Genomic DNA, 26,037 nt, shown 5'->3' on the forward strand with positions numbered 1-26,037 from the left:
GTAAAGGATGCAGGAATATAAGGGAGGTAGAGGTGTAAAGGATGCAAGAACATAAGGGAGGTAGAGGTGTAAAGGATGCAGGAATATAAGGGAGGTCAAGGTATAAAGGATACAGAAATATAAGGGAGGTAGAGGTATAAAGGATGAAGGAATATAAGGGAGGTAGAGGTGTAAAGAATGCAGGAATATAAGGGAGCTAGAGGTGTAAACGATGCAGGGACGTAAGGGGTGCAAGGATCTAAGGGATGATGAGATGTACAGGAATCAGGGATGTAAAGGATGCATATAGGAGCAATAAAATCAACACGTTCTTTCTCCTAATGAGTTTATTCAATAAGCTGGGAAGATAAATACAGTAAATTAAATAAATGCAGAAGATAAAATAAGGATGTTGTACAGGTAGATCTGCACCCCTCGGCGGTCGCTGTAAGACTGACGTTCGCTCTAGGTCGAACGGTTAATGACGGCGATGCAGCCAACGAGAAATCTGTATTACGCGTTTACTCGTTCGTTTACCTTTACTCGAAGCGGTCTCTGCAGACTGTTTTTTTTTTTTTTTTTTTTTTAACGTGAGGAAATCTTGCATAAGACCCCCCACCGACCCTTAGGGCAGGGCAGCGGGGGAGTGTCAGATTCTTACTGACTAAAACCTCACGGCGACCGGCACTGGCGCTAAAGAAGGGCTCCAGGATCTTATATATACTACTTAGGAGCCCTACACGCCTTGCACACTGGTGCCCATTTCGGGGGAGGTCCAAACTAAGACCTCCCCCTGCTACCTTACTCTATGGCCGACACTAGGGGTCGCACCCAGTGCCGGCCTTTCCTCGGGCCGCGTGTAAGGGTGTCCGGAGGCCCCACTCCAGACACCTGCGGCCCTACATGCTGACAAAGTTATGAATGACATTAAAATGATAAAAATTTCATTTGAAAATCGCCAAAAATGTTTCTTGCATTGTTTTTAAAACAAAGCTATTTGCAAAATTTTAGTGAAATCAAATTTGCCAAGTTTTTGAAAGTACAGCTGACGCACTGTATGCGTCCTGCATTTTATACAATCTACGACACGCTATAACTAACATTGCATCAAATCTTAAAACTGATATCAACTCTAAATCAAATTAAAAAGCTCAATATTCTATCGATCGCAAAAACTATAATATAAATTTCGATTTTTATCAATTTCTTTAGTTCTTTCACAGTTTTTGTTACGGCACTGACGATGACGTCGAGATACACGCAAGCGCGGATTGTTGACGCCAGAAACGGGCGTAGAAAAGTGGTCGGCTGTTCAAAGCGGGTGTTGTTCAGCCGATGGTAGTCGGCGTTCGGAGCGTGTAGTGTGTCAGTGTCCGGTTGGGTGCGGAGGCGTCGCAATTCTTCGCGGTAAACGTCCGATGGGCGTTTGTATCATTCACTGGCCAAGAATATTATCCGCTGGTGTTACATGTCAACCGAGGTCGAATCGAAAGTAGAAACTTAAAACTAACGATTCAGTGAAAGTGGCAGACAGAGCGGTGACAGCGAGATTTCGCGCGTGTTCAAGCCGGGAGGCGCATGTTGCTCTCCTCAAGATTCGATCGACCTGAAGACAGCTGGGAGAAAATCGTTCGGGAGGGATGCTTTGAAACACACACACAGTTATTTCATTCAAGGTGAGCCTCTTTTTATCGTGGCTCCTCTCAGCTGAATTCATCTCGGAACGAGATAATGCATTTGACCCTATAACCCTTCCCGGCTTAAATCATCCAATTGTGATTAAAAGAAGAAGAATTTTAAAATGGATTCTTATATTTAGTCTCTTACTTTTATTAAATTATTTTATTATTTGAAATGTTAGCAATTCAATATTGATTGATTAATTATTTTGTTAGATTTGTATAGTTTTTAATTCTCTCCGTTCAATGTTCTGAGCGCAGTGGAATGCCGCAGCACACATGGCTGGATCTACTGCGGCTAACACGTTAATGTCTTATTATTATAAAATAGGATTTGTTAAATGAATATTTTATTTTATCTGCTCTATAATAAATTATGATGTCTTAATCGCTATCTGACTCATTTAAACAATGATTTTTCCTATCCAATTAAATTATTTTGAATAACGTTAATATTACGTATAAACACCACCGCAATCTTTTATAAATTGGGAGGTTCTTTGTCGATCGTTCGATATGAATATCGGAGTAAAATTTGCATAGTATTATTAACATCGTGTGGCAGCACTGTTATACTTAACGGATCTCGAATCGTGAGAGGAGAATATAAATCATTGAACATTCTCCGAGTTCCTTAGAATTATGTTAAAAATCTTAGAAACCTGTATCGTTCTGATTCCCCCGTTCTACTCCTTTGAAATTCGTCTCGTCACGATTTTCGTGACCCGGAAACTAGTTTGGTTCCGCGCGAGAGGCGGAAGAATACGAGCTGCTCGTAAAACCGCTGACATTTCGCGGAGTTTACGATTTCTTCGTTGGAGAAAAGTTCTAACAAGAGTCATTACCCGGGTACCAACTCTGCAGTATTCTGATATAAGAGTAATACGTACCTAAAAGCACCGAGATAGGTACCAATGAATCATGGTGTGCCTTTGCTTTCTTCTGTACATTCACGAATATGCATGAGGCCTTGAGGAAACAGGCGATAATGCATGGACTATCATAAGTCGGTGAGTTTAGGTATTTACATACAGCGAAGCTACTCGCGAGTGATTATAAATAACGCAATTTATAATCAAGAAATGACTGTTACTCGTACACTTTAAAATGACTAAGGAATAATTAAAAAAATGGTAATATGTAGTTGGGTGAATATTGGGTTCCGTTTATTTTCTGAATTGATATTTAAATTCCGGCTTGAAAGATCAAATTTAAAATATCGAACTGCGTAGGGGTCTTTGCTCCTAGATAAAATAGGTAAAATAATAATAAAACAAATTGATTGATTTGTATACCTAGGGCCCGAAAAATTCTAGATGTGATCCTGTGCCTGGTACAATATTAGACTAAGTCATTTGTAGGCTCCTAAGGCTAGAAGCCGAATAGTAAACAACTCTATTATAGTTAAGACCTCTGAATCTGGGACACGAAAGTTTCAAAACGGGATCGTTTTTGCGACAAAAACTACAAATAACAGAAATATACCTTTATGGTGTGAAATTAGAATTTATATTTCCGCTAATAATTTTATATTTTAATAATTACAAATAAATTTATAATTTATGCTAAACGTTCAGATAAAGAATTTAATCGATATCAAATTATTCGAAAATCTAACCCGAATCGTACTCGTTCTGAAAATATGTAACAAGCCCCGTGCACACCCTTAATCAAACCATTTTTCGGTCGCGTGTCACACGCACCCCCTACGCACACGGTACACGCAATGTGTACCCATTTCCTTGTAAAAGAGTATCCGATTAATTTAATAGAAGGTACTGTACGAGAATCAAAGCGAGTCCTCGTGAGGGAACAGTCTTTCGTGCGCGTTGACGAAAGAATTTAATAATCCTTTGTACGTGTGCCTTGTATAATAATTAAATGATGAGTAATCTTCTGTAATGACAAGGTGGTACTTGTTCTCGTCATTAGCGTCATAACGTGTCTCACTACTTACTACTTCACCTCATCGATAAACTTATTAATAGTCACCAAGTTTCGCAGAATCAATCGCATAGTAAATTGAACGTTCATTGAGCAACTCTGTGCACGACGTTTACACGATTGACTTTCCAGAACGACGAAGGCTAAAATTACTGAGATACCACAATGTCTCTGTCATTGGTATCGATTCATAGGTAAACCTGACGACTACTAATTCACTATTGAAAGTCACGCTGTTCATATTCCTCGTTTAACGAAGTTAAAACAAAGAGGAAGTATCGAAGAACTCTTTGTAGATAGTAAAGTTCGTTCCAGTGTTTTCAGGCACCTGTTATAGTCTAGCATCGTGTTATCTGTTTGTCAGCGGAGTCGATAAGATGGTGATTCATTTCTGCGATCATTGCCGAAGGAAATCTATTAATAAAACCGATGATAATAAAATTAATAGTAGCAGATTATCGCAAGCAAAGAATATTCCAAAATATATTATTAAAATTTTATTCTTCACACTTTTAGATTAGGTTTTTAATATGTTCATTTATAGAATTGTGTTACCTGATTCGAAGAGAAACATTGATCGACTGAATTAAAAGGAGAGGAATTAAAAACAAGTGTCCCCGTTATTTGATTCGAGTAATATATTTCTTGAACCGGTCTGGTCAGAGCAAGACGACACGTGGTTGATTGAAATGCACCTTCACGTACCGAGTTACTTGGCTCAACTAAATGGACTTAATGCAAAGCGACTCACGAGTGTCGTTTGCATACGCTTCAAAACACCGTCTGTTCTTGAATTTCATATCTTTGAAACATTTGTTCTCTTTTAACCTTTTAAATTGAAATTTTATGAATTGGAAAATGTCAGAATTATCAATAGTTCCCAGTGATTTTTATCTGGTTCCGGTGATATATAGTTAGTCACGCGTGTCATCGATCGTATATCTTGTTGTCACTTTATTTGTCAAAGGGGGACGTTACTCCACCTTTTCCGTAGGCCTCGACAAGACGATACATGGACGAACGCGGAAAACTCTCTAATGGATCGGGTTTAAAAACGAATTGCACGTTAACTATTCCTCTGATATCGCGTTTCCTCGATGCAACTGTGCGTGAAGCAAGGTAACTCCCCGTGAAAAATTCTAATCTTTCCTCTCCATGTAACCGGAAGTTCGTAACATTCTCACTTCTTTGTTTTCTCAATGGAAATATAAAAATAGTGTTTCAATTATTGTGCATTTAAATTCTCCATTGTTAAAGCGATCATGTGATATAATATCAATGCTGCTTAAAATTTTCTTACACTTCAAAGTGTTAATTTAATGACTGGTAAGTCGTAAAAATTACCTTCGGTGAATTGCGCTGTGGACGTTAATTTCAGAATACCATTTTCATTTTACTTTGCTTATCAGGAAGTAATTCCTTTTATGATACCACTAAACTCTTCAGCTGCTCTTTCCATCGGGGTCAAACGATAAAACCGTGTGCATATATCCATCGGTTGTAACATTCGTAGATAATGGGAGACGCATGAAGACAATAAAAAAATAGAGACGATGTGTCTAACAATTTTCACGAAATATGAAAGATAAAAGATGATCCCATATCGATGATAGACGTTATCATTACGACCATCAATCGTTATTCCTCTTATGCTCTGTTATTTTGGTATCATGTTAGAAGATAATGATATATCATGTCCATGGAAATAGGTAGACGCACCTTACTCGATACAGTACCGTATAATTGCTCGATAATTAAGCTGGGTGCGCCAGTTTTTACCGAAACCATTGGCAACTGATGAAAGCTCTTCTGAGAAGCAATTTGTCAAATAATTTCAAGTTCTCCTCTATTTTCAACCCTTTATCTCTGAATGACAATTTACCCTCTTGTTAAAGGAGGGAATTATTTATGGAGCATTAAATCGACAGGAAATAATAAGGTTTCTTTTTGAACTGTGTACTTCTTGGTGATCATCCAAACCGCCCAATGACCGGACCCTCTTTCACGAAACCAAACATCGATACTATAGTGAAATTTTATACGGAAACAGGAAATGTGTGCACACGGTGTGCACGTCATATCCGATGTGTACATTCATCGGGTGTTTGGGTACCATTAACGTTTGGCACGAGCACAATTTTTAATAAATTATAACAGCGACACTTTATAAATCAGACAAATCCCTTAACGTTGTAGACAGCTTGAAATTAATGATCTTGTAATGCACTGCCAGATTAGGACCTCAAAGATTTTGAGGTCCCTCTATACAGGGTATTCATTATATTTATATTACCAAAAAATGTTTTCTTTCTGCTGTTTCGTACACATATGCGCATAAATGTTTATTAATACTATTGCTACATAAAAGATCTAAAAATTCACAAAATTTCTCAGTGTCCCTTTCTCCTGTTTCCCTGATGTCCTAAGCACGTGCTTATTTCGCTTATCGATTAATCCAGCACTGTTGTGATGGATCAAAGAGGTAATAGGTTAAGAGATAAATTGGATAATTTATACGTACATTTTGTCGTTAATTCTTGAAGAAGGGTTAAAGGGGTAGTGAAAAGGGATAGCGGAACGTAAGAATAAAGCGGGTGGCGCGTGTTGGAGAAAACGAGGTTAAAGGTATTCGACTGCGGCAGTGTCGTATCGATTCCAGTAGAGCTGACATTGCCGTTGCAAAATCTCGAGATGTTGACAGCGTACATACACGGTGGATAATTTTACGGGACCATTTTCTCTGTGTTTCAGGGTGAAAGGCCATCCGAGCAGATCGAGGCATGCCGCAGTATTGGCCGAACGTGGCCCTCGTCAGGGTTGTTCTGCCACTTGTCTTGACAGGATGTGAGTCTTTTACACCATCGTCATCTTAATTTATAAATAATTCGATCATACAGAATATCTGATTAAATTGATGCGAATATTTTTGGATAGGTTTTAATAAAATTCTTCGATTGAATGCTTTCCCGTAATAGAATGTTTAATTGTTTCTTCCGTCATCAGAATCCTTTTAATGATTTTATGCAGCCTGTTTGGAATAGATAATATAAGCGTGTCCCACTTGTTACGATAAGCTTTCAGGAAATGTTACGCCATATTACGATAGGAGAATATTTAATAACGTAGCTGTAAACGAGTCCAGATGTTTTTCGAATAATTCTTGTTGGAAGTTTATAGATCTCGTGTCAGGTTCGCACCGTGGTACTAGAAAATCGCATTTCTATTCGCAGACTGCACTCTGTTTACTATTTTCTCTTCCTGGTGTTCAGCAACCAAAAGTTTGACCAGTTGCCAATAAATTCGAGTGCCCATTATCCGTATTCCAGTACAATGCACGAATTATTTCAATTTTAGCACCGCCCTCTTTCAATTGAATAAATTTTGAAAAAGAAGTAGAGGATAATTATGTATGATTATGAAAAATTAAATTGGTGTTATTTTCACGTGTACGTGGTTCGCTGGAACGCGTCTCGCATTCTTTTTTCACGATGCATCGTTAATTATAGAAACCGTGGACGGTTAATTACCTCGTCCAGCTCGTGCAAGATGATAATACAGGCGATAACGATGTTGCATTCAACACCGACGTCGTAATTTCTTTCATATTTCATTTTTTGCACCGATTGCGGTCAGAAGATCAAAGGGAGTTGTGGTTGAAAAAGATCATTCGTGGGAATTAAAACTTCCTTTGACTCGCGAAATTTTTCGCCTACACGATTATATTATTAATAGACGTCTCTTCTCAAAGTGTAATGTAAAAATCAGTGGCGTAGCTAGGTAGAAGTCAGGGTGGATCTGAGACCCCTCAAAAATTCTACAATTATAAAATTAAAATTTCACATTTTCAAAACTATAAAATTAAAAAATTTAAGATTCTTAAAATTTAGAAAAATACTCTACTTACGCCAATAGTACAAATTTTGAGAATTTTTATAAAATGCAGACAACGTTCTAACGAAAGCGATGCTCTCTAATTATAGACGGCGCCTTGCAAACAGAATCGAAACGGTCTCGACGGTGGAATTCTGCGGCACTTTCTCAAAATATATATATGTGCTGGTGAAACCACCTTTGAAAATTCTCCTTTTTCATTTTAACAACAGGAGAATCATGTTACATCATTCCTATTTTTAGTAGTACGATACTCTGTTACAATAAAAATTTATCCCTTTTATAAATTTACCACCAACGAGGAAACTATCGGGTGTCATTAAAGAGATATTTCTTTAATTGGAGAAAATAGGCTGTCATTTATTGAAGACAACGTAGAAACATCATGACGCATCATGAACATATGTGGCACTATTGATAACACCCTGATAATTAATGAGAATAATAAGCCTCGTCTGCTAATAGAATGATCAACACGAGACACTTAAATTTCACGTACCATCATTAGACAAATTTCTATTTCGAAATAGAAAAAATATTCGAGCAGGAGAAAGGAGTCTATTTATAATTTACCTTGAAAATGATACTATTTCCAGTTTCACACGATTCATTCACTTTCAATAGGATTAACCACGACTTAAGGTCATCAGTCGATTACGAATCACTATTTTCATATAATGATGTCATCAGAGAATCATCCAATGTTTTTAATATTAACACTCATCGGTTCTTCATTCTTAATCCTCGAAAGATCGAGTTTTATACATAAAAATTATTTAGTAAATAATTTCATTCAATATTTTTTTACATAGAAATTTTTTAGATGTAAAAACAGGTATGGGAACGCGATCCCTTCTTGGTCTTTCTAAAGATAATTCATTGATAAAGTTTGCACCTGTACAAATTTTATTTTTAAAGCACAGGTGTTTGCCTTTTTAGTAATTGAATGACCCTCGTATTCTTCAGCATTATTATTTCATTCGTGTATGTAAACTGAAGATTGAAATGTCAATACACGTGGAGTTTCATCTGTGAACTCCCTAGGCTGAAACTGACCTTTTCACAGGCAAGAAAATTGTCTTTCTTTCTACCCAGTCCCTGTTTCATATCGTCAGAATGAAATGCACTTGTTTGCGTGACGAGTGTCGTTTAGAAATGTCGCGGAATGTGGGTGTTCTTTTGTATCATAGATCATTGTCAAAAAAGTATTCACCTTTTGTAAAAAGTTATTCAACCCACTCGGTTGTGACATTTTTCAACTATAATTTATCCAGAGTATTTTTACAATTTTTTTAAAGCTTAATACAGCAAAGAAATTAGGTCATGATATAAATTAACTATTCTATTTTCTTCTGTTTATCGCTTGATTATTGAATTAAACAGGTACGGTATGGCGACCTGTGGGACTGTCCCTGGTTTATTTAGCTCTGATGCTATACTCACCCCATGTCCCCATACCAAATGCGAAGACAATGGCTGGCCACACGGGACATTATTTGAAGACCTGCATCGGCCTATCTTTCCTCACAGCCACCAGTCAATTAACCTTCCACATAGTTCTACTGGCGCTGCCTGCTTATGGACACTTTCTTCAAAATTGTACGTAAATCATGCAACAGAATATGATTCTCAAATTAAAAAAAAAAAATCTAAATCTCTAAGGATTAATTCACTTGATATATTAAGGATTAAGTGCAATTTTAATAATAATTACTTGGTCCTCGACGTATCTGAATGATTTTTAGGCGAATGGATGGAAGTGATCTTCAGACACATAGGTTTCGTGAGACTAGATAGCGCATCTCCTTGGGAGATCTTTTTCTGGTTAACCCCAGAATTAGTTGTCCTACCTACTAGCATAGCAGTGTATTGTATATGTCGTATCCTGTCTCGAAACTCCGTCACCGACGAAGAAGATGATGCATCGTTGCGTCAAGGTGCAACGAACACTAAAAAGACCGAGGACAGTAAAACAAAGGTATTAGTCCAAAGCATTGTTCTCCGTAATGAAAATTTTAAGAATATTAAAAATACGAAAAATACTCAGGCTGTCAATTTCCTGGGTCGCATCGGAACCTATGTGGTCTTGGCATCATTATGCATCACAGCATCCCTGAAACCATCAGTGGAGGGTGGTTTCTACTTCGTCGTCTTCCTAGGAGCAGCCACCTGGTGGGCATGCAACAAAGAGCTTCGAAAGGGATTCGCTGTGCTTTGCAGGATCGTGATGATCATCGTGATCATCCATCTACTGATCCTCCTAAGCTATCAGAATCAACTGCCTCAGGAATTGATACCTTTGAACAGTACCTGGCAGCGTTATCTCGCTTTGACTCCGATCTATCAGACGAAATGCAGTGATCCGAGAAACGTGAACTATACTGAAAATGCTGACTGGTTGATCTATGGATACTGTTTGAGACTGTTTTGGCTGTACTACGTTCTGGCTTTGCAGTCTCAATTCCTGAGCAAAAAGCCGGTGAGTTCATTATTTATGTCGGTCTTCTTTTATATTAATTACAGATGCAATCAATGGAGGAAGTCATTCTGGAAGTTTCAAAATGATTTTCTATCAAAGTTACCTGTCATTTTAAATCCTGGGGTTATTAAACCTTCGAGAGGAAACCTTCTAAGACCCGCCCTTAATCTGACACTGTCTCCAGAATGACTTCACCCTCAACATAATAGTTTCAAATATTATTTAATTAATTAATCATGATTATTGTTATAGTATTTGACTAAAAACTGTTCGAATACCTTGGGTGTCCTAAAAACAACCGATAAACAAATTAATATAAATTTGTTAAGAGCTTGATTCTGAATCTATCTTCTCAGATTGCGTGCCTGTTCGCCTTATTCAATTAATAATTCCTTGTGGTTAAAGAGAACAATTAACACTGATATGATAACACGAATAACTGTGCTTCCATGATCTCTTAACTAACTTTACAACGAATCCAAGTTTGTTCCGTTTTGAAGAATGTTGCTTTTACTAATGAGGCGTTCCAGGCAAAGAAAGTGAAACGCTTAAGCGGCAAACTGGAGAACCTGGACACTCCATTGTCTAGACACGTTTCTATCAGACGAAGGACACCTTCACAAAGATGGCAATCTGCCCGTCGAAAAGCCCGCGTAAGGATTCTTCCTCCAGCATGTCCTGATTTTCCTAATAAAGATTATTCACTCCTCCTAGTCACGCTTCAATCATTTATCCTTCCTTGTAGAAACAATTATTCAATTAACTCGGAATGTTATTCATCGAACTATGCACCATTTCAATTGTAAATTCCCATTGATTCGTTTTACCTTGCAAGACGAACCCATTGTAATTTTCACCTACTTTTCATTTATAAATATCATATTATATTATAATAATTTTTGGAAATTTCTTTGGTGTCAAAATTACACTGCATCCGTCGTGTAAGGAACAATTTTTAACTTGTTTTATACTGGAATGATATTTAAATGGAATGCAGCACAATTTACAGTTACACGATTGATTTGTACATAGGAGAATGGTAATAGTTATAAAAATTATTTCTTTGTTACTCAATGGACCAGTTTCCAATCAGACGACCCCCATGTTGGTTTTTTATTTGCTGTCGCCTTCCAGATTTGCGGTTGTTCTTTAACGCTGAGCAAAAAAAAAAACTCTTTTCCGTTTGGATGCCGCTATGTTTAGTTTGCCATTGTTTTAGAAGCCGATCGTTAATTCGTCGTCTCTACCTGTCGACGAGCGCACACCCGTACGTATAATGATTAAGTTTGCACGTTCATTATCGCAGGGATCACTCTTATTCACTCGTTCGATGTCGATGCTATTCTCATGTATTTTAAACAAACACATTTAATCAATTCGCTGCGAGAATATGAATTTTTTGTAAAATGGTGAGGGGTCCACTTCAAAATTTGGAAAGGTCAGGAAAACCTCTGTCTTTATATTTTCATTGTTCGCAGCGAAGGGGTTAATACTTTTCTCTTACTCTTTACACAATCATTGCACATTTAAATCTCTTACACTTTAAGAATTGCACTACTTTAATTAACGGTGAAGGTGAATAATATCACTCTCGTGTAGCTTGCATGTGTATGCTTAATGAGAAGAGAATTTTGTAGTGCAAATTAAAATTCCATCGCGAGAAATAGCATAGTTCTATGTAGAAATAGGATCCTTTAAAGATACATAGAGATTATTAGAATTCTCAATTTTATTCAATAGTTGATGCGATTTGGGTCCGGAAGAACGGGGCTGCTGCAAGATTCCACCGGAAGTGTCATCGTTCAAGATGGTCATCAGGATGACAGTATTCAATTGCAAAGTCTTAGCGAAGGTTTGTATTCCTTCGAATCAAATAAAAATGTGAAATGCAATTAATTGATCAAATAAACTTCAGCTGTTCCTGATGAACAATCTGGTATCATCGAACACATCATTATGGCTGTGTACTCGATTTTCCAATTGATCATCAATTCATCTTACATCGCTACCAATATTATAATGATGGTAAGAATCGATATCAGTAACGTAATCATAATTGTCATACAATAGAATTTCAAATATGCTTATTGTATTATTTCATTGATTAGACTTGGAGCATAATGTATCATAGTTGGACAACGTTTGCTCTGTTATTATGGGCTTTGATCCTCTGGATGGCACCTAACAAAAGAGCAGCGATGATGAAGTGCTCTCCCTTCATCGTTCTATATGCAATGCTTCTTCTTCTTTGCCAGTATATTTACAGTATGGATTTAACTGAGGAGGAACTACCAACAAAGATAAATGGAGTAAAAATGTCGGAAATTGGTTTTAGTAAAGCTGATCAGCAAAGTCGTTGGCATTTAGTTGTCAAAGTAAATAAAACAAAATCATCTATCGAACTCATTTAACCCTTTCGTTCTTAAATCTGAATTTTACTTATCAGATTCAAAAGTCACCTCGATTATTGATGAAAGGGTTAAATTAATATCAGCTAAATCTTCAACAAATCCTAACAATCATTTTACAGTGTCTATTCATATCGATGTTCTGGATCACGATGAGACAGTATAACGCTGAAAGAATTAGACAGAGACGTTCCTCAGCATTGCGAGACATGGTAGCTCCATTACACGTGTCCGTATCGACAGCCACCACTGCCATGAACCAAGAAGCACCTGAAATCAAAAGTAAATTCATGAAGGACGTTGGTATCGTCCTGAAGAAGTTACTTACGAAATTCTGGATCGCCGTAGTAGCTATCATGCTCTTCATCTGTGGAATCACTGGCGAACGTATGACGGTCTTCAGGATTGTCTACATGTCTCTCTTCCTGGTTCTAGTCATTACGTTCCAGGTACATGAAATTAAAAAATATATATTTTCTCGCTCATGAGATGATGAAGAAGATGGTGAAGACATTTAATTTTTACGATTATCCAGATATCCTGGACAGTATGGAGGAAGATGATGTACTCATTCTGGCTCACAGTCATCGGGTACTCGGTGATCATGTTGATTCTCGTCTACACTTATCAATTCCATAATTTCCAGGGATATTGGGATTACTTGCGCATAGATGAGGATCTACAAATGGACATAGGATTAGAAAAATATGAGACCAAAGATCTATTCGTTAGGCTTCTAACACCAACGTTCTTCGTCATTATCACTGTCCTTCAGATTCATTATTTCCATAAAGATTTCTTGGAAGTGACGAATATCGAGAGATTCGGGTTAGTAGGTTGACCATGTCGTTTAATCTGAGACTAATGGGTTGATAATACGTGCGATTAAAAATCGTAGGAGCGAGAGTAGCACTATCAGACGATCCAGTCTTGGCCATTCACCGACTCTTAACATATTACCAAACAATCCTACGGAGGTTTTTATTCCTGAAGAGAACGACGAAACCATGTACACCTTACGGCAATTAAAACGTATGTTAATTTAATCATTTCACAAGAAATATATTAAATATGTTATTTATTCAGGTATGTCCAGATTGGAAAGAATTGCATTATTCCGTAAAGTAATTGGTCATCTTGTGAACTTTTACAATCACACCTGGCTGTTTCTTGAAATTCATATGCAGAAGATTATCTTCATTTCTGTGATACTTCTTTGTGTAAATGATGTGAGTTCTCATCGATTTAATTAAATTTTGTGTTTTATATATGGTTTACTTAAATTGTATATTACAGGTCTGTGCTATTAATTTCGTGTTCGTTGCGATAGTGGTTATCATGATCAATTCTAAGAGGAGCCTTCAAATTTGCACGGTCAATACCATTGCAGCGATCATCGCTATGTTGTTGGTTGTGAAGATGCTTTATCAGATTCAGTATATTGAGCATAATAATTGGAACGTTAATTGCACGGTAAGTATGCGAGAAAATTCCTTAATAATTGGTAATTAAATAGTAATTTCTGCAAAATTATTTTAACATTTTCAGAGGGACACAGACGAATCTCAACATCCTTACGCCAGTAATAACACAGTATACAACATAGCAGAGTGGTTTGGAGTGAAGAAAGCAAAACCAGGACACCTGGCAGAACTGCTAAAAGGCTACATAGGGATTATAACAGTGACGACACTGAGAAAAATCATCAGAATTCGACAGTGTTTCTATCGACAACAGCGTGGTGAACCACTGGACACTCCGCAAGTCATGTTCCCATCGATCACCAGAGCGAATGCTGATAAAGGGATCCAAGAATGCCTGAAATTCCTTTTCAATTATGGATTCTACAAGTTTGGCGTGGAAATGTGTTTGATAGGAATTGTGGCTCTGATTGGTACCAGATTGGACTTTTACTCGGTTCTATACAGTATCTGGTTGTTGCTGCTCTTCTCCTTGAAGAGAAAAACTATCTCCAAAATTTGGCCCTTCTTCAAGTTCTTCGCCATAGTCCTCTTACCTATACAGTATGCTCTGGTCGTGTCACTGCCCTCCTGGTTGTGTCTAGGTCATTAAACATTCATAATGAAAATTGATAAATTGGAATACACAAATTATAAATCGAAATGAACCATTTTCAGATTATCCATGGAGCAAATCTAAAATACTGAGGAGGCTGCAAGAATGGATGTACTTCCCTGACCCAGATTTTCCACCAAATCCGAGGAAATTAATATGTAAGATTAATGTGTTCTTAATGTTGCTTCAGTTAATTTAATACCACTTGATTCTTTTCCAGGTGACTTCATCCTGCTGATGATGATCGTAAGACAGAGCCTCGTTTTCCAAATCGAGCAACGAACCGCCGCGGCTGGAGAGGAATTTCCAGCTGGACACAATTACTCCGTGTACCAGAACATGGAGAAACCAAATTTCGTAAATCCGGTGAAGGACTACGTGTCTCGCATTCACTCGTGGTTAGACATCGTGAAACGAGGTGTAATGATGAGTCTCATGTGGATCACTTTGTCCATCATGTTCTTGGCTGGAACCAAGAGGACCAACCTCTTCTCCTTGGGTTATCTGATCGGGGCGTTCATATTCCTCTGGCAGGGCAGCGATTTTTATCTGAGACCAGTCAAGACGATCCTGAAGTGGTGGAATCTGTTGATTGGATACAACGTTACTGTGATCTTCTTGAAAGCCTTGCTTCAGGGTATAGGTTGTGTCCTGATAACAGAGGTAAATCCTTGGAAGTCTTATCATAAAAGCACAATGTTAATGAAAAATTGATATTACAGTTGGAAACTTCAGCATGTCCAGTGATCCAGTTGTTTGGAATAAGCTGTCTAAGGAAGTTTCGAAGTTCAGCCAGTGATATTGTGTTGGACAAAGTTGATTGTGAAGTTCCTCGCGAGGACATAGGGATGGTTTGGGACGGTCTATGTTTTGGCTTCCTGTTGCTGCAGAAGCGACTCTTCAAGAGCTACTATTTCTTCCACATAGTGGACGAAACGAAAGCTATGAGTGTGTTAGCTTCTCGAGGTGCTGAATTACTGGAGGAGCTACATCAAAAGCGTATTGAAATCCAGGATAACGTGGAGAGGAACGTGCTGCAGAAGTTAAAGTTCAAGATGGACAAGATCAAGGCCAATCAGAGGAAGATACAAGGACCCAGTTACAGAGAACCTCAGATGCACAAAGTTGGTAAGGACTGTTTCAATCTTCTGATTTATTTTTTGTAGGGAATTAAACAGTCAGGTTGATTGATTATTTGTGTAATCCTGAATGTCTATCTGATCCTTTGGATCTGAGCACACTTTCCACTACCTGGAAGTAATCCTTGAACTTCCAATAATTATCAAGAATGTTGACCTTTTCGCTGAAAGCAATTTATTTCACAATCCAAGGCATAAGGTATCAGCCTTACTAGTAGAAGCAATGATCCTTCACCTTCCTGCACCCTTCAGCACCCAAGAAATAACCTTACCTAACTCGTGACTCACCTGCACCACCACAGGATGTCTCACAGGCTAACCAAGAATCTCTATATTTAATGCACCCGAAAAAAAAGAAGGGGAGGCGCCTTTGGCAAGGTCTTCCAGCGTAAGTTCGTGCGTCTCGTCGGGTCATACGCCTCCTCAGGGTTATCAGACGCCGATCGACGAGGACGAGGAGGAGCCAGCTCCGTTGACACCGCGAGCAGCCTCCCTGTTGCAGGCGCCCACCCCAAATTCCGCTGTGATGACAGTGAGCCTCGAGGGTTACCTCGAACCCACTCGTATTTCTTTCGGTTCTCCACCGAGTAGCGAGCTGAATCCACGCGGGCCATCACCGGACGAGACGTTCCCGGTGTTCTCTCCTCCGCCGTACGATCGTGGACCACAGGATCGATCGTTGACCTCGTCGATCAGGCATCGTCGTCAGTCCAGCTTCATCGGTCCACCGTGGATGAACGGGTTGCAGACACCACGACAGTCGATCGTCTCGACCACCTCCCGTTCCCCGCATTCTCATCACACATGTAACGACAGAACGGAAACAAGATCGTCCTCTTCGTCGATCTGCTACGATGTCCTGTACATATGCTTCCGCTCCAGCACCTTCTAGATCATCTATGACGCACCCGTATCTTTCTCGTTTCGTATTTTGATCGTGTTGATAGGAGTCTTTTGTTGATTTTGAAACTATAGAAAGTTGGACACGTCTGTCCATATTGATATTTTCAATCAGGGGTGTCATGTTCAGCTCTTCTTAAACTCCTCCCCCTTTCTGTCGCCCCTGTTGTTCATAAATTTCATAGAAATGTTGTTTTTTGAATCATCCTATATTTCTTTATACGCTTTCGTTGAATTTGTTAGATGTGATCTCTTGGTACATAGATGTAAATAATTGAACATAATTTCGTATCTGTTTCTCGATGGTTAGATTATTTTGTTGATGTTTTATCCCACCCCTTGACATCTGATCCATACTCCATCTTTGTCATAATTAAATTCACCTATTTTGTAGGAAATAGAAGATCCAAAATCCGTTTACTTTCTTCACAGATCGTCCTACCCTGTCGATCCTGCTGATCATGGACTTCAGGATACTACTATGATTATTGAACATGTAATATATGTATTATGTATAGATGTATATTGTTTGTAAGATAGATCAATTCGTATGTGCTGATGACATTTATTTTCAGTTTTCTTTATCTATCTATCTTTTCTGTTTTTTCTTTTCGTTAGATACTCTCTATCCAGGGACACGGCCGTTGTACAGAGTTCGCGCTCCAAAGACCTACAAAGAGGGTAAATGAACAATTTCCATTCTTCGCAGTTTTTCTGGGCTTTAACTCCACTAACTGATGTCTTCACATCCTAATTAACAATTGGTCCTTCTGCTTTTACAGAACTTCACGCTGTACATAAGTTTTCTATTTATATGTACGTGTGTGTCTCTTCAAAATTAACACCTTACCTTACCTAATTGTTAATCATCTATTTATGATAAAGTATAGGTAAGGTGTTTAATTCACAGATTTAACCTTCTCTTTCTGCAATTACACCCCTTAGGTATAAAAAAAGATTAAAAATTGTGATTAGCCTTGGGGAAGATTATACCTTTGCATATAGGGGGAAGGTTAAAAACAGTGTGTGTTACGTGAATAATTAACAATTTCTATAAATATAATAGATGTGTGTCGTCTTCTAACCAGTGAATTTGTTGGAATAAGGTCTTCTCTGAGCACCGTCGATTTGTTAAACAAACTTTTATCGTGCATGGCTTTGGCACACTAATAGCGCGACCAGTAGTGTCCGAATTTCCTCAGACATTAAGTATTCTTTTTTTCTTGATTAGCTATTAGATCGGGTGATTACTACATGTTCGATGATCTGGACGACGACGACGTGACCGATTTAATACCCGACACCGATTCTGAGAAGAAAGAGCAAGAACTTCAACAGGAACAAGAGAGACGTTCTCGAAGGATGACCATCTCCGAGGTATGTCAATTCTTCCACAGATGAAATGCCAGGAGAAAATTGAATTTCACGACTTGGAAGGTTACTATACGAATCTCTGGTGTCTGCTGTGAAGTTTTGGATCTTAAACGAGGGTTTGACTAATCCCAATTGAAGCGCTTGATCCACTGAAAAATCTAATGAGTTTGTGTATGACTTAGTTAAGCTTGACGTTAAGTCAGCTGGATCATCAGCCAAAATCACGGCCAATGTTGATTTCTTTTGATTTACTTTTGTTTCAATTTACTTCGCGTTTTAGTTAACTTTTAGTTAACTTATGATTCACGCGAAGTTCGATTATTACCCATTATCGATCAGCTGGATCATCAGCCAAACGTTGACACTTCTCATATCGTGTGATCAATGATATTCTATACCTTTATTTTTTCTTTTTTTTAACTTTTATTTTCATTTTCCGTGTGTGCTACAAATTCTGCCATTAATTTACATCTGTTATCCCCCCAACCATGTACCCCAATGCCCCCCACCCCCCCGCACCCCCCTCGAACCCGTATTATTCACGTGTTCCACGCCCTTGGGTACATCGAGGAGTGTCGTCAGACAATGAAAGAAAGAAGGCAACACGTGTCCCGTGATAATTGACAACGACTAAGTAAGACTAAAGAGTCTGCTCCAACTTGCAGCTGATGAACACGCTGATTAAGACAGACATTGAGATCGCGACGCACGTCGCCATGTACGGAGGGACTGAAAAGGACGCGCTGAGACTTCGTCGTCGGAGTGTACCCTTAACAAGGAAGAAATCGTCTATGTCCTATCTAAGTGCACGTTCCGAGACCGACACAGCAGTGGCCACCGATGTGAGACCCTCCCCCTTAAAGAAAGAAAAAGGCTGCATGTCACTGCTACAAAGGCTCACTTTCATACACCTGCCCAAAATCATTTTATCCTTTGTCATTTTTTACATTCGTACAGGATGAACCGGTTAGCCATTACCGTTTTGATTATTTCAATCGGGGCTCTGTATTTCTGAAAAATTTATTAAAGCTGAATTGGTTGAAGTTTTGCAGATAGAAAAATTCTTTTATGTGAAATAAAGTTATTTGCATAATTTCAGCCAAATAAAATTTGATAAATTTTCGGAAATATCATCTGAAATGGTGATAGTTACCGATTTATCCTGTGTTACATTTAATTTATGCTATCCTCAACATTTATTCTCTATTAAAATTCTTTTTCCTTGTATATCATTGTCTCTAATACATCGTCGATTATCAGTGTATCTTTCAGTAGTATTATTTGTTTTATAATTTTCATTCGCTTTTGTTGTACTCCTTTCCGTTCGTTGTTTTATTTTATTTCATTTTGTCGTAGTTGTCGTTAATCTGAAGGGTGCATCGAAGATCGATCGCAACCCAAAGTGTGTCTTCTTGTTTCTTTTTTCTAAATGATTTTTTAAACGCTACGCAGGCATTCACGCAAGTTTAACACTTTTAACACAATAATTCGATTACACGAGACGTATATCTCGTCAGCACAAATACAGCAGAAACATGGTAATTTTATTTGATGACACACACACCCGCTCTAGCGCAGCGCTTACAGTCGAACGTTAATTCTTCTTTTATTTTTCTCGCCATCAGCTTTGTAAAACAAACAAGGAAATGGAAGAGGGTGGCGTTTCATTTGCGTCGATTAATTTCCATTTTCATTATTTTTTGTATTTCTATTAACTCTTCTTTTTTTCCTTTTGTTACTTCTCTTCAATGTTGTAGTCGCAGCTGACAGCGAGGCTCCTCGTCGTTGGTGTACATAATCTACCGCTCGATACTTCTTTGGCTTAATTTGTTTCCATTATGTTACAGCGACTTTAGCACCTGTAATCTCACGCTTTGTAATATGTAACAGTATAATCTGTTCGATGCCGAGCAGCTGTATACGCAGAATTTGAACCGGACAAAATGCCATCTGATTTCTTTTTAGATTGAAAATTTTATTATTTATTAAATTTGAAAAATTATCAATTAAATCATACCAAGATTAATTTTAAATGTAATTAATTATTGATCGATGGCACTGTCTTCAAGTTCCACGTACTAAAGATTTCCTCACGGATCAAAGGATCATCATATGAAATGATGATTTATCATTTGAATCAGGGCGGTGACAAGACGAGTCTCACGTCAGCCGACATCGAAACCGAAGAAAAAGACACGTCAGAGGTGGGACCTGATAAGACACCACAGCCCTCGGACGACGAGTATGAAGAAGATAAAGTGGAAGAAAAAGAAGAGAAGGAAGAAGAGGAGAAAAAAGTGTCTTTGAGCACATACTTTAAATTCCTTTTTGTCATGATTAACAGCGCCCTAACTTCCATGACGAAGTATCTGAACAGATTTTCAAGGGACTATAGATACATTCGTAAAGTTCTAGCGATAGAAAAGAAATTATTGAAGGTAAAAGATTGAATGAAGCATGAAAAATTCATTTTCTTCAATTTCCTCCTCTTTCTAGGCAAAACCAGATTTTCGAATGGGAATGAGGCTAGGTATAAATCAAATGTGGCAGCCGATACCTTTGATTAAGAAGAGGTAAGATTTTAATTAATAAATGATCTTAGCTTTTTCAATTATCTGTTCGTAGATGCTTAGAAGAAATTCAGGGGTATCGATGAATTGGATTCATCTTAAAAATTGTATATTCAATTGTTCTTACTGTATCCCATAGTCAGGGTCGGATTAAGAAGACGCCTAAGGGGAGCTACAGTCTCAGCCTCCAAAAATATTGAATGAAATTTCTTTTACTTTGAACCTAGTTTAATAATTAAGGTCTTGAAGATCTGATAGCCCCGAGCCTCAGAAATCTTAATCCGGTTCTGTCCACAATTATAAAGCTTGAGTAGTGATGTGCTTCCCAAAGTAGTCGATCCTCGATAGAAATGTTCAAAGTCCCTATACGAAGTAGTAGTTTATACTTGACCCTGCTATTTAGCCCAGAAATCGTTCAGTAGAAGGTAGAGTAGTAAATGTACTCGGTCTGACAGATCCTCGATTAATGGAATTGCCGAGGAATCTGTCGATGCTGGCGAGGGTCCTAGTCAACCTCGGCCACAGGAAGAAAGGTAAGCTCTTGATGCTTCAAACGGCTTTTATCAAATGGTGTAGTGGTGCAACCATAATTGTTTTAATAGAGGGGTCAACACCCTTCTGACTCCCCATAGTTGCGCTACTGATCAGCTGATATCATCTGGTGATAGTTAACAATTTCATCTCCACTAATTGTATCCGTTTTCTGATCGTAATGTCTCAATCAAGTGAACTCGTAAATAAAATGTAGTCACCTTTTTAAATTCTGCCCGCATTTATCTCAAGTAGACGTAGAAAGAGAGAGTTGTTTTCGGTAGGAAAAGAAGCTCGCTGACGGTTCCTCAGATCCGAATTCTGGCGCCAAGTTTGGAGCGAGGATTGGACTTGTCCTCCTCCAGGTATCGAGAAACTCTCCAAAACTGAATAATTATTTTTCATTTAATTGCTGAATGCACATTTTGCACGTGAATCTTTGCACACAACGTGTGGGCTGTTTCAATCATTTTGTTCTTCATTCTTCTTCGAACTGTATATTTTTCCATGCTGTACAACTGAATTCTTAAAAATTCATGTTTTTATTTTATTCACAGGTTTTTCAAGCTTTGAATGTGCTTTCGACGTTAATATTTCGTAAAAGAAAGAAAATTTTATGCTGTACAAAATTATGCAGTTTCTTTCTTCTGCGAGTTCATGTTTGAAATTTTATTTATTTAATTGTTTGATGTAATTAATATAAATTATCGTTCATATAGCACACTTTTCTCTGAAATGTCACCTGTTCCACACGACGAGGAAGTGGGAGAATTATCGGAAGTCGATCAACCCCCGATAATACAATTACTGGCCTCTATATGGTTCGGTGTATTGGCTCACTCGAGTTTACTGTGTTACTTCATGGTGTTTCTTCATCAAATTAAAAACGCCTCCATTTTGTCGACACCTCTGCCTCTCATGGTGTTTTGCTGGGGTTCATTGACTATTCCGCGACCCTCGAAAACGTTTTGGGTTACCTTAATCGCGTATACTGAGGTAAGACACGATTTTTCAATAAATGAATTATCTTTTAAATTAATAATACCTGATACATTTCTACAGGTAATTGTTATCGTAAAATGCATCTTCCAATTGGAACTGTTGCCTTGGAACCGGGATGCTGCACCCAATAATCCTCTTTTTACGCCCAGAATCATAGGGGTTGAACGGAAATCTAATTATGCCTTATGGGATTTATTATTACTCCTCATGGTATTTTTCCATAGGTAAATTTTATTCAGGCTATGTAAATGATGTGTAGACTATTAGAAATATTTTAATTTTTTTTTATATTTTATATTTCAGGTTTATGTTGAAGTCCTTGGGGCAGTGGACAGCACCAACCCTTAAGCCAAGGAAAATTATTCCCTCCAATTTAACTGTAGTTCCATCTAAGCCTCCTCCTGAAGACAGAGGACAAGGGGAGGCTGTGCCACAACAACCTGAAGAGTATGTTCGAAAATTTTTTTTTGGATTGCTTAATTTGATTAATTTAATTTTTTTTCAGGGGTAGTACTCATGTAAAAACACCGTCAGGAAGGATTTTAAATATCCGTGGTGAAGGTGAAAATCCAGAAACCCAGGATGAAAATGAAAGACTTGTTGCAGTTCAGAGTGAAGAATTAAATCCTCAAAATGAAAAATTTCAAAAAGCTATGAATATGACGTGAGTGAATGATGTTTCATTGAATATTTGTTCATTTTCTGAAATAACAATTTATGTTTCAGTGTTGAAAAGTATATGGAACCGCCGAAAAATTTCTTCAAAATGATTCTTAGTACTAGTGGTAAAGAGAAGACCAATGTATACGCATATATGTTCCTCTGTGATTTTTTCAATTTTCTACTGCTCATTTTTGGATTCTCCGCGTTTGGAGTAAGGAATATTCATCTACATATATTTTCATGGGGAATAGACATTAATTTTTGTACATTTTTAGACTCAACAAGGGGATGGCGGTGTGACAGCTTATTTACAAGAAAATCGAGTACCCATGCCCTTCTTATTGATGTTGTTATTGCAATTTGCATTGATAGTCATTGATAGGGCTTTGTTCTTAAGAAAATCCATCTTAGGAAAATTGATCTTCCAGTATTGTTTAATATTCGGTGTCCACATGTGGATGTTCTTCATTTTGCCAAGCGTGACTGAACGGTATAACTAATTACATATAAATTTTAATCAAAATCTCAGCAATTCTTCTAACCTAAAGTCATTTATTATGGTAGACAATTTAATGAGAAGCTTCCACCACAAATTTGGTATATGGTCAAATGTTTCTACCTTCTATTGGCTGCCTATCAATTGCGACAGGGTTATCCCACACGTATACTTGGTAACTTCCTGTGCAAGGAGTACAGCATTGTGAACTATGTTCTCTTCAAAGGGTTAGAACATTTGCAGTTGTCTTTATATTTTATAACAAACAACAATTTAATCTTTATTTCGAAAACAGGTTCATGCTGGTTCCTTTCTTGTTCGAGCTGAGAGCTGTTATGGATTGGATCTGGACAGACACATCCATGGCTATCATGGACTGGTTCAAAATGGAAGACATATTCGCCAGCATTTATCAAATTAAAGTACGATCAATTTCTTTCAATTCTTGGACGTGTAGACACATTAATAGCACTTAAACAATAAAACTTTCAGTGTATGCGAGGCGTAGAAGCAGATTTCCCTCAACCACGAGGGATCAAGAAGAATCAGATGAGCAAGTACCTAGTGGGTGGTGGTGCTTTGTTCCTTATGATAGGACTGATATGGTTCCCACTACTTTTGTTTGCACTTGGTGGCACTGTTGGCGTTTCCAATCTTCCATACGACGTTTCTATGAAGATTAGAATCGGTCCATACGAGCCTATTTACTCCATGTCTGCTCAAAGTAGTTCCATCATTGAGTACAGTGATGCAGAATTCAAGAAGTTTACGAATTATTATTCAAGGAATAGACCTGCAGTTACTTTCCTAGAAAATTATGTCCATTCTGATGTTGCTGCAGTTAAACTGAGTGCATTTTCCAGAAAATTGTGGAGTATATCTCCACCAGACTTACAAAGGTACTTTAAGTCCCAAATTAAAATGGCCTCTGCTGTTAAATACACCATGTGCCCAGCATTCTATATAACAACGTAATTTTTCTTTTATACCAGACTGAGAGAAGAATTAGAAGATAACAGCACCACTGTCACCGTTCACGTGGAATGGACAGTGTCACGAAAGACAGATGCCAAAGACGTCAGTGGCATAACGACGAAGACTCGTGATATAAAATTGTTCCCATTCGTCAACGATGAGTTTAATCCTGTTAGAAGAACCTTAGCTGACATGTTATCGACAGACGAATCGACTACACATAACGGCACTATCCTACTGCAAAATGTATTTCCGAAATTCTTGAAAGTAACCGGTCGCGACACCGACGTGGTTCCCCAATTGATGGATTTATGTAAGTTACGTCCCAGAAGTAGATCAACAATAAATTGGTCCAAATATAAAATGTCAATTAATTTTCCAGCAAGAAGAGACGACGAGGATACAAAAGAACATGACGATAGCTATCTCTATAGAAATATTAGTCTTCATCTGTCCACTGATATGGAATGCTGTGCCCACCAGAAATGGTGGATCGTCAGCGAAGCTTGTGATGATCCATTGTACAAGCAGTTGTTAAGCAAAATACCTCTGAATAATTGCAAATACATCATGATGTTCTTGTTTAATGAAAAAACATTCCCTGAGGGTTTGAGTTTCATCAGTGGATTAGGGTACGTTTGGAAAATAATCAACCCCTTTGATCAACAGACTTGATTGAGTATCAATTATTAATTAGTGTATGGTTTAATAGAATTTTAGGATTGTATACCACCGCGGTCATAGTGATAAGCCAAATGACTAGGAAAATAGTTAGTGACATGGCGCCGAAGATTATGTTCGATGACCTGCCCTATGTGGACAGAATCCTCCGACTGTGTCTGGACATTTATTTGGTCCGCGAAAGCGGTGAATTATGTCTCGAAGAGGACCTATTTGCCAAATTGATATTCCTCTACAGATCACCAGAGACGTTAATCAGGTTAATTACTTAGATAATCATTATCAGATTATCGAATTTGGAACATGATAAATTAATTATATTCTTGTTTAGGTGGACAAGGCCTCCTGAAGAAGGCGAACGGACTGATAATGAAGATCAAGATGAAGCAGAGGAGGAGGGAAGGGAAGAATCTCGAGAAGCTACTCGTCGTGAATAAACATTTTCGAAAATGGAACACGAACAATATTATTAAGGTTAAAAACTGAGTTAACCCTTTGGCCTAGTTCTTCTTTCAAAATATAAATAGCTTTACGCACTTATGAATAATGGCGTAACGAGTGATTTGGAAATTAAAGAAAAGAAGCTCAGGAATTTATAACTCTGTTTGTTGTTAGATTGATGAATGAAGAGATTGTTCCTATCTTCAATCATTAATAGTATGCAATTGTACATACAATGAGGAAGTTGATTCGAAAAGTTGAAAAAGATGCAAGAATAAGATTCTTTATTTCACTGTCCTAGTTTTAAGCGAAATTTTTACTTTAATATTTATTTATAAGAGATTCGCTTAGGTAGCACAATATATGAAGAGACTATTGTGATTATGAAGTGCTTTTAATGTGTACGAATGAGTTATCGTACCATATGTGAGATGTTTCTTTTTTATCTGTAATTTATTTATAATTCACGCCCACGTCTGCATTTCAAGCATGATTCCATTTCAGACTGCATTTTTACGAGATAAAAGCATGTTCATCGGAAAACTGCCGTTAGCAAAATTTTTAGTTCTTTTTTGTACGTTTTTCTAATCATCAAAACATCAAGTTGTCATTTACGAATAGCGAAGATGGTAGAGCCTTGAGCGTGTTTTATATATTACATGTTTGAAATGAAGATTCGTCTTTACGATGACTATCATTCTTTGTAAATATTACATTATACGATGCGCGTTTTCGCTGAAACATTGTATCATGTCGCCTTGATATGCCTTTTAAGAGTATCTTCAAATATAAATCATGTTTCGAATGGA

The 26,037-nt window shown here is 37.8% G+C and overlaps 1 protein-coding gene across 7 annotated transcripts; it reads left to right on the forward strand.

Annotated features, from left to right (window-relative positions):
• The first annotated feature begins 1,292 nt into the window (after positions 1 to 1,292).
• On the forward strand, positions 1,293 to 26,037 carry LOC114881260 (piezo-type mechanosensitive ion channel component). Of its 7 annotated transcripts, none has more exons than XM_029197992.2 (37): positions 1,293 to 1,655; positions 6,354 to 6,446; positions 8,877 to 9,092; positions 9,239 to 9,471; positions 9,541 to 9,972; positions 10,503 to 10,625; positions 11,713 to 11,824; positions 11,888 to 11,997; positions 12,081 to 12,347; positions 12,503 to 12,829; positions 12,916 to 13,208; positions 13,279 to 13,412; positions 13,467 to 13,609; positions 13,677 to 13,853; positions 13,929 to 14,445; positions 14,519 to 14,614; positions 14,677 to 15,119; positions 15,179 to 15,584; positions 17,114 to 17,176; positions 17,727 to 17,872; positions 18,535 to 18,711; positions 20,011 to 20,307; positions 20,366 to 20,442; positions 20,895 to 20,972; positions 21,690 to 21,966; positions 22,033 to 22,196; positions 22,276 to 22,419; positions 22,478 to 22,636; positions 22,699 to 22,846; positions 22,911 to 23,125; positions 23,200 to 23,358; positions 23,427 to 23,553; positions 23,624 to 24,030; positions 24,124 to 24,419; positions 24,489 to 24,738; positions 24,819 to 25,046; positions 25,119 to 26,037. In XM_029197992.2, exons 2-37 carry the CDS (start codon positions 6,383 to 6,385, stop codon positions 25,222 to 25,224), a joined length of 7,611 nt encoding a protein of 2,536 aa, XP_029053825.2. In that variant the 5' UTR covers positions 1,293 to 1,655; positions 6,354 to 6,382; the 3' UTR covers positions 25,225 to 26,037. The 7 variants fall into 7 exon arrangements, with proteins under 7 accessions (XP_029053825.2, XP_029053827.2, XP_029053828.2 ...); XM_029197994.2 differs by lacking the exon at positions 10,503 to 10,625 and adding an exon at positions 11,192 to 11,239; XM_029197995.2 differs by lacking the exon at positions 10,503 to 10,625 and adding an exon at positions 11,195 to 11,239.

Source organism: Osmia bicornis, chromosome 14, assembly GCF_907164935.1.
Source record: "Osmia bicornis bicornis chromosome 14, iOsmBic2.1, whole genome shotgun sequence".
Taxonomy (NCBI): Eukaryota; Metazoa; Arthropoda; class Insecta; order Hymenoptera; family Megachilidae; genus Osmia; species Osmia bicornis.

Coding starts and splice junctions, on each gene's coding strand:
- LOC114881260 (XM_029197992.2), top strand. CDS start 6,383: ATGCCGCAGTATTGGCCGAACGTGGCCCTCGTCAGGGTTGTTCTGCCA. Junction 22,420..22,477: donor GTGCCACAACAACCTGAAGA/GTATGTTCGAAA, acceptor ATTTTTTTTCAG/GGGTAGTACTCATGTAAAAA. Junction 22,637..22,698: donor CAAAAAGCTATGAATATGAC/GTGAGTGAATGA, acceptor TTTATGTTTCAG/TGTTGAAAAGTATATGGAAC.